Here is a 14,843-nt window from a genome sequence, read left to right on the forward strand (position 1 = left end):
TCACCCTCTCCCTGCTCTAAGCCGAAACATTCCGTCCAATACACACCAATGTTAAAACGGCTCGAAGCGCTGAAATGCATCATGACCTTTGAAGGGTCATTGTGAAGAAACTATGAATGCTAGGAAACATTTGAAACCAACTGAATGAAGCCAAAAGGTAGCTTAATATTTTAAAGTTTGAATGGAGTTTGTAGCTGAATGTATGACTAAATGAGGAGCGTTTGAAGCAGGCTGAAAAAATGTCCTGAAAGGAGAAAATTTTGAAAATTCCTCATTCATCTCTATGAGACCAAAAAACGCACAAATTCTGAAATATCTCGAAAAGTATTTGTGAAAAGTGTCTGAAGAGTCATAGCCCCCTTGTCCCAACTGAAACACACGTTTTGAAGTTTGAACGGTGAAAATCGGTTGAAGTTTGCCTGAGTTTTAGCGGTCCAAAAAAGCGGGCGGAAGAATGAAGAAGAAGAAGAAGAAGAAGAAGAAGAAGAAGAACTAGACAATTTCCGCGGAAATCGTGAGAGGGGCTCGGGCGGCGGCCGGGCTTTTTGCATTCATTAAATAGTTTAGAAACACCGATGTGACCAGACCTTGTTTTGTACTGACGTCTGATCGAATAGGTGTCAAATTATCCCATGCACAATGAAGCGCGCTTCGCGCGCATACATTCATATCTTGAAAATGTTCAGAAACACGGATGTCACCAGAACTTGTTTTGGACTGACATAGCGAAACACTTCTTAACATTTCTTGTTTCTGATTCAACAGGTATCAAATTACCTCATGCACAATGAAGCGCGCTTCGCGCGCACACTTTCATATCTTTACTGTTATAGCCCTAAAACATTATGTCACAAATATACACCTACATGTCATGAGACATGGTAGAGTGGCTGGTTGCAAAGCCTTAACCCCAAATAAGCTCTTGAGAACTTGTTAAAGTACTTGTGTGTGTGTGTGTGAGTGTGTGTGTGTGTGTGTGTGTGTGTGTGTGTGTGTGTGTGTGTGTGTGTGTGTGTGTGTGTGTGTGTGTGTGTGAGGGACAGAGGGAGAGCTGTAAACAGAAAAGAGAGAGAGCCAGAGAGAGGGAGAGAAAGAGAGAGGTTGAGGGAGAGAAAGAGCGTATTGAAAGGAAAGGGGGTCCGTGTTTGTGTGTGTGTGTGTGTGTGTGTGTGTGTGTGTGTGTACACACTTTCATATCTATACTATTCTAGCCCCAAAGCAATACGTCCCAAACATAAACTGTATAGTGGACAGCGTGGCTCCGCCATTGTACAGTTCTGAAGCCAAAATACCTCTGTGAAAGGCCCAGCCATTGGTAGCAGTTGTGCAGCCAGAGTCTGCCTAGTTCAGACTATGAGAAATTCTGAGAGATTCTGGGAGAATCTGAGTGGCGCTAGGTAACAAAACTAATAACTTCATTTTTCTTTTGCGAGTCTAATTACTTCTTGACTCTACGCCTTGACATATTTTACAATCCCAGAAAAAAAATACACAAGAACGGCAGCTGTCAATTATCATTAAATGTGACATAATACCTTGTTTTTAACCTCTCATAACTAATGGAAATGTAACTGTTCAGAAAAGAAAAAAAAGACTTAAATACAAGGCAGCCAAATGATATCTTCAAAATCATGCACCTGTGTGTGCGTGAGGGAGAGGGAGGGAGACAGTAAGAGAGAAAGAGACAGAGAGAATTGAGAGAGAAGAGATGGGGATTTATGTGTGTGTGCGTGTGTGTGTGTGTGTGTGTATGTGTGTGTGTGTCTGTGTGTGTGTGTGCACATGGGTATGTATGGGTTGGCTGTATGTGTGTGTGTGTGTGCGTGTGTGTGTGCACGTGTGTGTGTGCACATGGGTTTGTATGGGTTGGCTGTATGTGTGTGTGTGTGTGTGTGTGTGTGTGTGTGTGTGTGTGTGTGTGTGTGTGTGTGTGTGTGCGTGTGTGTGTTTGTGCGCGTGCGCATGTGCACGTGTGTGTGTGTATGGGTAGGCTGTATGTGTCTATGTGTGTGTATAAGAGAGTTTGGGTTGGTTGTTTAGGCATAATAAACAAACACCTGTGTTTTTCTGTCCCTCAATGACCTCATCAGTTAGTATACACAGCTGTGTGGTTACCATGGTGATCATCATGATGATGTCACAGTGAGTGTGATCTGTCAGTTACACTTTGGAACTCCTTTGTATCCACTGATCTAAGCTGGAGTTTTGGGCTAGACATAGGTCCGAACAAACTGCATTTATGCTGAAACCCTAAGGGCTAGAAGAAAAACAAAAACATTGTGTGAATCTGGAGACTCTGATGAACAAGATGATGTGTGTCCCACGATTGTAGGATTAAAATTGACTGCACGAGGGTGATTTATAAATGTAGTTAGGAATGAAGTTGAAGAGAAATATAGGTCAGATTTTAACATTACTTCAGATTACAGGGATGAGACGGTTTCACTCACACTGAGGCGTTTTTTGGCAAAACAGTACATTTTTGGGGTAAAATACTCCCTTTGTAAGAAGTAGGAGATGTCAGGGAACTTCGTAATGTAGTTTTTATTTATCTTCTGTGAAGATTTTGGAAGTTATGACAATTCATTGGAGAATGCTGCAACCTGTCATCAACCGCTGCTCTCACTCTACTTTCAGACATTCCGCACTGGAGGAGATGAGGTTTCAGGGCAAAAACCAAAAAGTTTATGTTGCTTCAACAGTAAAATCTCAAAAACTGTAATAGATATCAGAAAAGGCAGGTCATACTTGTAGAGCTGAAAGATCAGTGAACATTTTAAAGCAAAAATGGTGCCTGTAAGTGGAAGTATGCCAAAGTCTTAGCGTCTCAAAGTAAGTGGAAATTTTGGGCAGTGAGAGGGAGCGATTCCTAGGTTCCCCATTCATTCTCTATGAGGGATTTTTCGCCGTTTTTGGCCAATAAGTCGGCCAAAATTTGGCGAATTGGTGAAAAAAATAATAGCCCACCATTCCCGACCGAGCCGCACATTCTGATGTATAATTTGTGGGGGTTTTCTCAAAGCCCTTGGAGGAGTAGCGAGCCAAAGTTTTGGCCGGAAGATGAAGAAGAAAAAAAAAAAAGAGGCGAACGGAAAAGCATTAGGGGCTCGTGGCTTCGCCACGAGCCCCTCTCCTGCATAGCTTGCTATGCAGGAGAGGGGCTCGTTCGAAGCCCGAGCCCCTAACTAGAAAAGCAATTTCTGAAGAAATTGCGCTGTGAATGCAGAATGCTGAAGCAGCTTGCGCTGAACTGCTAATGCAGAATGCTGAACATGGATGACTGAAGATATGTCTGAAAATGGCTGAACAAAGTCTTAAATAACTCGCGCTGAAATGCTAATGCAGAACGCTGAACATGAATGACTGAAGATGTGTCTGAAAATGGTTGAATGAAGTCATGCAAGGCTTGCACTGAAATGCTAATGCAGAACGCTGAACATGAATGACTGAAGATTTGTCTTAAAATGGTTGAATGAAGTCTTTAAAAGCTTGTGCTCAACTGCTGATGCAGAATGCTGAACATGAATGACTGAGGATATGTCTGAAAATTGTTTAAAGAAGTCCTGTAAAAGCTTGTGCTCAACTGCTAATGCAGAATGCTGAATTAGCCTGCCATGAACTCTTGGATGAAAGGAAATAAATGGACAAATAAATGGAATGGATGAATGAATTTAAAGTTGAAATGGTTGCGTCTATTCAAAAATTAAAGGAATGAATTAAATTTTAAAGAACATTTATAGAAATAATGACCTGACTGAGGGAAAATGTAAGTCTGCTATCTTAAACCCTGTTAAAATGTAATCCTGTGTGTCCTATGTGTTAGTTTTTTAACCATGTAAGCCTGTAGGCTCAGGCCCATCTGAAGCCAGATGTTGCCATGGTGATCATTGTTTACCAACTGCCATCAGAGAGCTGGTGGAGTCTGTTGATTCCCAACACCCCTTTTGAAATCAGGGTGTAAAGGTGCTTGCAATTCTGACAAAAAGAATGATCATGAAGCATGAATCAGTGTGATCCAAAATTGGATTTAAAAGTTTGACTGGCTGAATCAATTCAGGAATTAAGGGAAGGAATTTAAATTTTAAGGAAAAAATCTAGGAAAATAAGGAGCTGACTCAGGGAAATGGAAGTCAAATGCTGTTAAAGTGTGATACTTTCTGCCCTGTGTGTGTGTGTGTGTGTGTGTGTGTGTGTGTGTGTGTGTTTGTGTGTGTGTGTGTGTGTTTGTGTGTGTGTGTGTGTGTGTGTGTGTGTGTGTGTTCAATCATGTCAACCTGTCTGCTGAGGCTTATCTGAAGCCAGATTTTATATTGGTGATCAATGATAAATTCACAGACACATGCTTGTCTTTGTTCCTGGATGTTTTGATGAGTTACTATAAACAGCTGCATGAGATCAAAGGTTTCCACGGTGACCAGCTCGTCAAGGGCAGCAGGTGCAGGTGCACAACTTTGCCCTTGTTACTGTAATCTTCTGAAGATTTTGTGGCAAAGCAAGAGTCCGAATCTCCTGTCACCTTGCTAAAACCGTGAGGGCTAGAATAAAAATGAACACACCGTAGGAATCCTGAGACCCAGAGGAAGCTGTCCGTCTAAATTTCATGCATGAAGGTCAAGAAACGAACCCACGAGAGCGATAGATAGATGAGGGAAAATTTACTGATATCTGAGAAAACCCCTCAGGAATTAACATGGAGGTATATGGGGATTTTTTTGAACTTCTCATGACAGTTGGCCATTTTGTGAAAAAGTGCTCCATCCTTTTGCTTTAAAAACCACTTTGTCAGAAGCAGGACAAGCCCTCCTCCATTTTGATATATAAAATGCCTATGTGGAGCGAACATTGTGACCAAAAGAGCAGTTTACCCAGAAATTTTTCAGGTTTGGTTTCACCCTCTCCCTGCTCTAAGCCGAAACATTCCGTCCAATACACACCAATGTTAAAACGGCTCGAAGAGCTGAAATGCATCATGACCTTTGAAGGGTCATTGTGAAGAAACTATGAATGCTAGGAAACATTTGAAACCAACTGAATGAAGCCAAAAGGTAGCTTAATATTTTAAAGTTTGAATGGAGTTTGTAGCTGAATGTATGACTGAATGAGGAGCGTTTGAAGCAGGCTGAAAAAATGTCCTGAAAGGAGAAAATTTTGAAAATTCCTCATTCATCTCTATGAGACCAAAAAACGCACAAATTCTGAAATATCTCGAAAAGTATTTGTGAAAAGTGTCTGAAGAGTCATAGCCCCCTTGTCCCAACTGAAACACACGTTTTGAAGTTTGAACGGTGAAAATCGGTTGAAGTTTGCCTGAGTTTTAGCGGTCCAAAAAAGCGGGCGGAAGAATGAAGAAGAAGAAGAAGAAGAAGAAGAAGAAGAAGAAGAAGAAGAAGAACTAGAAAAGCAATTTCTGAAGAAATTGCGCTGTGAATGCAGAATGCTGAAGCAGCTTGCGCTGAACTGCTAATGCAGAATGCTGAACATGGATGACTGAAGATATGTCTGAAAATGGCTAAACGAAGTCTTAAATAACTCGCGCTGAAATGCTAATGCAGAACGCTGAACATGAATGACTGAAGATGTGTCTGAAAATGGTTGAATGAAGTCATGCAATGCTTGCACTGAAATGCTAATGCAGAACGCTGAACATGAATGACTGAAGATGTGTCTTAAAATGGTTGAATGAAGTCTTGAAAAGCTTGTGCTCAACTGCTGATGCAGAATGCTGATCAAGAATGACTGAGGATATGTCTGAAAATTGTTTAAAGAAGTCCTGTAAAAGCTTGCGCTCAACTGCTAATGCAGAATGCTGAATTAGCCTGCCATGAACTCTTGGATGAAAGGAAATGAATGGACAAATAAATAGAATGGATGAATGAATTTAAAGTTGAAATGGTTGCGTCTATTCAAAAATTAAAGGAATGTATCAAATTTTAAAGAACATTTATAGAAATAATGACCTGACTAAGGGAAAATGTAAGTCTGCTATCTTAAACCCTGTTAAAATGTAATCCTGTGTGTCCTGTGTGTTAGTTTTTTAACCATGTAAGCCTGTAGGCTCAGGCCCATCTGAAGCCAGATGTTGCCATGGTGATCATTGTTTACCAACTGCCATCAGAGAGCTGGTGGAGTCTGTTGATTCCCAACACCCCTTTTGAAATCAGGGTGTAAAGGTGCTTGCAATTCTGACAAAAAGAATGATCATGAAGCATGAATCAGTGTGATCTAAAATTGGATTTAAAAGTTTGAATGGCTGAATCAATACAGGAATTAAGGGAAGGAATTTAAATTTAAAGAAAAAAATCTAGGAAAATAAGGAGCTGACTCAGGGAAATGGAAGTCAAATGCTGTTAAAGTGTGATACTTTCTGCCCTGTGTGTGTGTGTGTGTGTGTGTGTGTGTGTGTGTGTGTGTGTGTGTGTGTGTGTGTGTGTGTGTGTGTGTGTGTGTGTGTTCAATCATGTAAACCTGTCTGCTGAGGCTTATCTGAAGCCAGATTTTGCATTGGTGATCAATGATAAATTAACACACACATGCTTGTCTTTGTTCCTGAATGTTTTGATGAGTTACTATAAACAGCTGCATGAGATGAAAGGTTTCCACGGTGACCAGCTCGTCAAGGGCAGCAGGTGCAGGTGCACAACTTTGCCCTTGTTACTGTAATCTTCTGAAGATTTTGTGGCAAAGCAAGAGTCCGAATCTCCTGTCACCTTGCCAAAACCGTGAGGGCTAGAATAAAAATGAACACACCGTAGGAATCCTGAGACCCAGAGGAAGCTGTCCGTCTAAATTTCATGCATGAAGGTCAAGAAACGAACCCACGAGAGCGATAGATAGATGAGGGAAATTTTACTGATCTCTGAGAAAACCCCTCAGGAATTAACATGGAGGTATATGGGGATTTTTTTGAACTTCTCATGACAGTTGGCCATTTTGTGAAAAAGTGCTCCATCCTTTTGCTTTAAAAACCACTTTGTCAGAAGCAGGACAAGCCTCTCTCCATTTTGATATATAATGTTCCTATGTGGAGTGAAAATTGTGACCAAAAGAGCAGTTTACCCAGAAATTTTTCAGGTTTGGTTTCACCCTCTCCCTGCTCTAAGCCGAAACATTCCGTCCAATACACACCAATGTTAAAACGGCTCGAAGAGCTGAAATGCATCATGACCTTTGAAGGGTCATTGTGAAGAAACTATGAATGCTAGGAAACATTTGAAACCAACTGAATGAAGCCAAAAGGTAGCTTAATATTTTAAAGTTTGAATGGAGTTTGTAGCTGAATGTATGACTAAATGAGGAGCGTTTGAAGCAGGCTGAAAAAATGTCCTGAAAGGAGAAAATTTTGAAAATTCCTCATTCATCTCTATGAGACCAAAAAACGCACAAATTCTGAAATATCTCGAAAAGTATTTGTGAAAAGTGTCTGAAGAGTCATAGCCCCCTTGTCCCAACTGAAACACACGTTTTGAAGTTTGAACGGTGAAAATCGGTTGAAGTTTGCCTGAGTTTTAGCGGTCCAAAAAAGCGGGCGGAAGAATGAAGAAGAAGAAGAAGAAGAAGAAGAAGAAGAAGAAGAAGAAGAAATTTTTTTGTCACAGAAGAACATATGCTGTGAATGCATTGCTGCATTCACAGCAATAAATTTTTTTGTCACAGAAGAACATATACTGTGAATGCATTGCTGCATTCACAGCAATAAATTTTTTTGTCACAGAAGAACATATACTGTGAATGCATTGCTGCATTCACAGCAATAAATTTTTTTGTCACAGAAGAACATATACTGTGAATGCATTGCTGCATTCACAGCAATAAATTTTTTTGTCACAGAAGAACATATACTGTGAATGCATTGCTGCATTCACAGCAATAAATTTTTTTGTCACAGAAGAACATATACTGTGAATGCATTGCTGCATTCACAGCAACTAAACAATGTCTCAGCAATATAACATAACCAGAATGCAAGAAATTATTCACAAAAGAAAAGCAGGCATTAAAATTTTCTGAATATTTACTCTAAAACAACAAAAACTGTGAAAAAATATGAACTAAACACTTAATTCAAGTTAAGGATCAAAGAAAAATTAAGTATTTTTTCAGAGTAAGTCCAGTCGGGCGTTGTATCGAAAACTCAAAAACCATCCACCCCTCTCTCTTAGTTGGTTTGATCCAAAGACGCTCGGGACACCTCAGAGACAGAGACAGATAATGATGCAGCACTCGTTAAGAAAGAGTCTATCAGAGCCTCAGCTGTTTTCTTTTTTTCCATGTTGACACGACATGTCACGAGTCACTCTTGTACTGGTTGAAAAGTTGATCCATCCTGTGGTTTCCCTGATCTCTCTAACATAAGCTCTGACATGCTCTAACGTAGCATCCTCTTCAATCAGGAGAGTTTTGAGCAGAGTGAATCTTATTGTGAGAAGGCTGACTCTGAAATAGTGAAACACGTGTCTATGTGAAGTTCTGTCTGTCTTCGGTGTGTGATGTGCATACGCACTGCGCGTGTACGAGACGGTGTTCTCTCTTCAGAACAGGAGAGTTCAGGTGGAGGAGACTGACTGAGCCAGTGGAAGAGAGGGAGAATTCAATCCACAATGTCTTGTACAGTGACTGTGAAAGAGGAAGCATTAAAAGTGGTACTCTGGGATGGAACAAGTTGGGTCCTATCACAAGGTTTAGGGCAGAAATTACCCCTACAGCAGTGTTTTTGTGCAGCAGAAGCCCAGAGCGCTCGCACCAAACACCCCCTCCCTGCTCCTCTGCTGGTTTCCTCTGCACTCAGACGGGACCATTTTTACTTGACCAAAAAACACAAATAAACGGACTCCCGACAAAAAAAGTCTGATATCGGTCTGCATTCACGCTTTATTTAGAGAATTTTCAGCGCGTTACTTTCACACAAAAACACCGCTAAATAAGGCTCTAGTTCTCATTGTGTCATAAAACTGCGCTACCTCCGCTGCAGAGCCACAGCTGTGTACCAGGTGTTTGCCGCTTAGTGTATCAGTCCGCGCGCGGCGTGCCAGATATAAACAAACGCAGGTAGTCTGCCAGGACGAAGAGACATGATGAGAACTAGAGCCTTATTTAGCAGTGTTTTTAGACTAAATGCATAACAGACAACTTGGTTGCATCCTGGTCATCATCTCTCCGATTATCAAACATGCTGGGAATGGTGAAGAGGTAATTGAAGTATTTGGGAAATTCAATACTAAGACATTATTTTGAGTGACGAATTAAATCTGTAGAGTACCCTTCATGGTTTGAAAGGCAGTGGTGTGAGAAAAATGACTGACACAGAGTACCCTGCTCCTTCTAACAGGTATTGAAGTGTGGGAAAACAGTAAAATTTCAACTTGGATATATGATATAAACACCATTTCCTTACAATCACTTTAGGAATGCCACAGAAATGAGAAACCGAGAGAGTGCTCGCACCACAGATCTAGCTGTTATTGTACGTAAAGGATTAGAGGAGGTAACACGTGCTTTGGCTCATGACAGTGAGTATATAAACAGAACCTGACTTGGACCTGGATGGGGGACATACCAGTCACTGATCAAATGTTCAAACGGCTCAGACACCGTCACTACAGGACTCATAGGAGCCGGCTTTAATGTTTGGTTAGGCTTAGGTGTAAGTTGACAAACATGACATGAGCTAAACGCCATTTCAGTCGCCAAAATGTACTGAAGTCAAACCAGCACACAAGTAGAAACACATTGGCTGTTTTCGAATTCGCCTACTACATACTGCTTGTTAAAGTAGTATGTAGTAGGCACTGCCTACTACATACTACTTTCATAAGCAGTATGTAGTATGACTGTTCAGTTGGGTTAATTTTTGTAGTATGCTACGCTGGTCTTCAGTTCGAAGAAAATGGAAGTTGGCTACGGCTGACTTTTTTTCCCCAAAAATCTTTATTGAAAATGTAGAAAATAAACAAACCACGAGTAACTTATCTGCAAATATATTGCCAGAGAGAGCATTTGATATTAACTTTCAGTGGTGGAGATGATGAGGATTTAAAGATAAAAAAGAAATGGCTCTTGTATTTATATTCCTCTGCTACTCTGGTCTCCTGCTCCGCTCTCTGCCATTTTCAATTCTGATACGGGACCAGGCGCGTTGCATTGTGGGTAACAGTATGTGAAGCACACTGGTCCGATGCATACTGTGGATTTTTCCCGATTCAGTACGTCATCCGGGTGTTTTTCTCATACTACAACTCTGACATTTGTTCACATACTGCATACTGCATTTTGGTCGAATCAGTAGGCACTGCTAGTATAGTATGCAAATTCGAAAACGGCCTTGGTCAAGCCAGCCCACATGTTGTTTTGTGGTGTGCACATACATGGCACATTACGGTAATAGCGGCAAACACCTACTTTCAAAGTAAAAGCAATCTGGCTGATAGTACAAGACATGAGAAAAAAATCAGTTTATTGTGATGTGGAATTTCAAAATAAAAGCCCTCTAAACTTTCAAATCTCACTGTATTTTCTCTAAATATAGATTTATAATTGTAAAAAAAAACTGTTGTTGTAACTGAATCATTCCACCTCAGACTGATAGTACTTGACCTCAGGATGACACCCAGAAAAAATCAGTTCATTCTAATGCGGAATTTCAAAATAAAAGCCCTCCAAACTTTCAAATCTCCCTGTATTTTCTCAATTTTTAGGAAAATAATTATTAAAAAATCTGTAGTTATAACTGGAAAATTCTACTCAAGACTGATAGTACTTGACCCCAGGATGACACTTAGAAAAAAAAAATATACGGATGTGGAATTTTTAAAAATAAAAGCCCTCTAAACTTTCAAATCTCACTGTATATACTCAATATAAAGATTTTTAATTATTAAAAAATCTGTAGTTACAACTGAACTATTCCACTTTGGACTGATAGTACTTGACCTCAGGATGACACTCAGGAAAAAAAAACTTTTTTTAATTGTCCAGTTAAAACAACAGATGTTTTAATAATTATAATCTAATTATTGAGAAAATACATTGAGATTTGAAAGTTTAGAGGGCTTTTGTTTTGAAATTCCACATCAGAATGAGCTGGTTTTTATCTGAGTTTAATCCTCACGTTTGGTTCTATCAGTCTGATTGCTTTTACTTTGAAATGAGGCGTTTGCCGTTATTACCGTAATGTGCCATATATTCGCTCACCACAAAACAACGTGTGGGCTGGCTTGACCGAGTGTTTGTATTTCTGTGCTGGCTTGACCTCGGTCCAAAAACGCGAACGCACGATTTTGATGACGTCGGCTATGAATTGATCTATAAAACAGAGAAAAGCGCAATTCAACTTCATACAGAGTTGCCACGTTCAGTCAGTAATTACGTTCGGCTAATATCGCCCATGTGCTTCGTTTTCTCCCGAACAAATCATTCACGAACACGTCACTGATGTAGCACTGCAGTTAGCCTGTTAGCATGGAGGATATATCATCCGTGCTAACTTATTAGCAGTCCTTGATGTTTTTAATTGTGATTTACTGCACTGTTAATGGATATGTTGACTCGTGAGGGAAGACAAGCACGAGTGACACAGCCATCGGTGGAAATCGTTTCAGAAAGTCTGAAACAACTTCCACCGGAGACGTTACATTATTGTCAGCAGAGATCAACTGGAGTTTCTGCCTAAAAATGAGAATAAGGCCCTTCACTGACGACTTTCCGCGGATGCATCTTCCCAAAATGGTTTCAGATAATCATGAAAAACGTATCTGTTGATGATATTTTGACACAAACACTCACATATATATAATAGTTTATAGAACCAAACTAGGATGAAAACCTGAATAAACCCATTTTTTCGACACAGCAGATCATCATTAGAATTTGTAGTGGCTTTTATCACGACTTAAATCACATTAACGCATACATAGTTTGAGGTCAGAACTTTCGCCTTTAAACATTGATTTCTCGATGGATTCCCCAAAACATTATCACACACATGTTCAGAAACCAACCTGCTCTGTGCAGCTTTATCTCAGGTATTAAAATCACATCCAGTAGTTCACTTTGTCGCTGGAGCTCCTCTTCGTATCCAGACGGTGTTCTTTGTTTGTCCATGTCACTGATAACCGCAGCGAGCAGCCGCCGCTCGAATAAATCTTCAAGATCCTTGAATCTGGACATCTCCTCATCCAAGAGCCGAGTACTAAATAGAAAACTAAAAGCTAGTGTCTTTCTCCGAGGGGATTTTCTGTGTTGTCTGACAGAAGCGTTTCAGAGAAAGGTTGACTTTGGGGGGAGCGTGCCAACATGGCCGAGTGTGTGGACACTTTCCGCCGAGCTATGAAAAAAAAACTTGTGAAAAGCGGTTAAAAAACTTGTATTTCCTTAGTCGTCAAACGTCTACTCAGTTTTTCAACGAAATTCAGCAATTCTCAAGACAAATGTGACTCAATGTCGATCCGAAAGGAAAGTAAAAGCGTTCTCAATTCCAAGCAGAAGCAGCCGTTAGTAGTGATGGTCCGCTGATACCCGAGGCTCCGACACATGCGCCGTAGCTCATGAAGCAAACGTATCGAAGCACTGTGCCGGAGCGTGTATCACGTGCCGAGTGACGTACGAAACAGTTGAGTGACGTATGAAACAGTTGAGTGTATCGATTCACTGCTGTGGCTCGGACATCAAACGAAGCACCTGATTGGCAGAGGTTCGGTTTCACAGTTACATTCAGTACTGAAGATCCAACATAACATGATAGACTACTCTGAGTAAAGTAAAGTATAAAGGTGCTTTGTAGTGCACTGCTACTATAATGGACTCGTAACTGGCATTTGTGAGTTCAATTCCTGTCCAATCATGCCAATGATAATATATTTTAATTAACAATATTAGACACTGTTATGTTGTCACTCGGACGTCAAGTAATAATTACACGGAGGCTCGTCGTGTGCTCGGCAGGAACGTTTACTAGCAACATCATGTGTGTGTGTTACACATACATAACTCCGGGTGGCAAACAACATCTTTAGTTCCGTTTACAGAACACCTCCCCTCTTAAGTAAGCATCTCCCCACCTGTGATATTTCCAAACACTCACAGCATTTAAAACTCTTTCTTATTCTCTACTATCAAAGAAAATTACTTGAAGAACTTAAAGAACCACTAGACTGCTCTTTTGTTTTTCTAACCATCACAGTCACTACTTACAACTCAAGATTTTCTTCTTTTTTTTTCTCAGTATTTTAACATATTTACAAATCTAACCTCTCTGGGGGATGTGACATTCTTCCTGAGGCTGTGACATAGGATGTGCGTGTTGTATGTGTCTGTCTGTGACTGTTTGTGTCTGGGCCAATGTCTGTGTTTTCTAATAATTTGTAACAATGTTCACTACAGGTAGTTATCTGGCTTACTACAGCTATTTATGGGCTTTAACTAGATAGATAGATTGGTTTGGTTGGTTTATTCATTCACTCATTCATTCGTACATTCATTGCCAACATTGATTGCAAACCTTGAGCATTCACGAGTTAAAGCAGACGACTGAAACACCTCACTGGATTTTACTTTGGCTCTTAAAGAAGGTCAGTTCTTCAGGAGGGCTGATGATTCTGACCCTGGTAGTTTTTGGTGTTATTTGTGAATAATTTTGTGTCTGTGTGCTAAAGTAAAGAAACGTGAGCATCCTTAATAAAACTAGGTTGTTGGGAAAAATAGAATTAAATTTGCTGTGTCACAACGCTTGGGAAATCTATTTAACAAAAAAGAAAGAGAGAAAACTAAAAAAAAAAAAAAAAAGAAAGCCACAAGTGGCAATAAGCAGGCCTTCGACCTTGCGCTCTTTTCAGGGAATATCATGGCTGCTGCATGTGCAGCAAGTCCTGCTTCAGCATAAAGCCATGTAGAGGCAGTGTCTCCTCAGCTCTAAGTGCAGTACCAGCACATCATCCTCACCTCCCTCATCCCAGCTCAGGGGGAACATTGGACCAAGCACCAGTTAGCATTGACATGCTACAGCTGATCTTGTGTTTAGACAATGTGTCCATGGTTACAGTTAAAATCTATGTACACACACACAGGAACAAATCTGTTAAAACCACCAATGCCAACATAATATTTTTGTGTCCATATCCAAAAACGAGCCATAAAAGTTATTACAGGCCAAAAGGATAATTAAAAAGCAGTGAAAAAGGAACAGTAAAGACAGAGATACTTTAACAAGCAAACATTTGGGTGGCGCCTTTAAAAAATGATATTAACAATAATAGAATAAAATAAGGTGTTTGGTTGGACCTCATTTTTTAAAATGGCTTGTAACAGGGGTCTGTGTCACTTTTTGAGACCAAGGAGACTCTGATGAAGAAACAGAGCAGGGATGTTTATGTTTATATATATATATATATATATATATATATATATATATATATATATATATATATATATATATATATATATATATATATATATATATATATATATATTAGGGCTGTCATTTTAACGCGTTAATTAGAATAATTAATTACACCGCATATTAACACGTTATAAAATTTAACGCAGATTAATCTGGATCCCAAATCCGCGGGGCGTTCAAAGACGCACTTATTTTTAAATGTCTGGCATTTACAAACCCTGTGTCCTACTTGGAAAAAGAGGTGTTCTCGTCAGATTTTCAAATTTCCGACGGTCCCTGAATGTTTCACACGTGAAAAAACGGGAGGGAGGGAAGCGAGAGTGATTTGTGACTGCCTTCCACATCGCGTTTATTCGCACGTCCTTTTTGAAAATCTGTAGAAAATCAACCGTTTGCTCTAGCTCAATTCTGTAAAAAAAACAACAACAGATAATTCTACACTCTTTACTGCATT

General features: G+C 40.0%; 1 protein-coding gene across 1 annotated transcript in view; it reads right to left on the minus strand.

The window, feature by feature from the left end:
- The window catches only part of LOC141802420 (uncharacterized), a 31,763-nt gene extending 19,180 nt beyond the window's left edge, over positions 1 to 12,583 (minus strand). Inside the window, exon 1 of the mRNA XM_074685973.1 lies at positions 11,994 to 12,583. Coding sequence (XP_074542074.1) covers positions 11,994 to 12,162 — 169 coding nt within the window. The 5' untranslated portion in view covers positions 12,163 to 12,583. The remainder of the gene's footprint in view (positions 1 to 11,993) is intronic.
- Between the last annotated feature and the right edge of the window lie 2,260 nt (positions 12,584 to 14,843).

The sequence above is a fragment of the Halichoeres trimaculatus genome, unplaced genomic scaffold (assembly GCF_033239565.1).
Source record: "Halichoeres trimaculatus isolate MK-OKI-2021-1 unplaced genomic scaffold, fHalTri1.1 fHalTri1_scaffold_13, whole genome shotgun sequence".
NCBI classification, from domain to species: Eukaryota; Metazoa; Chordata; class Actinopteri; order Labriformes; family Labridae; genus Halichoeres; species Halichoeres trimaculatus.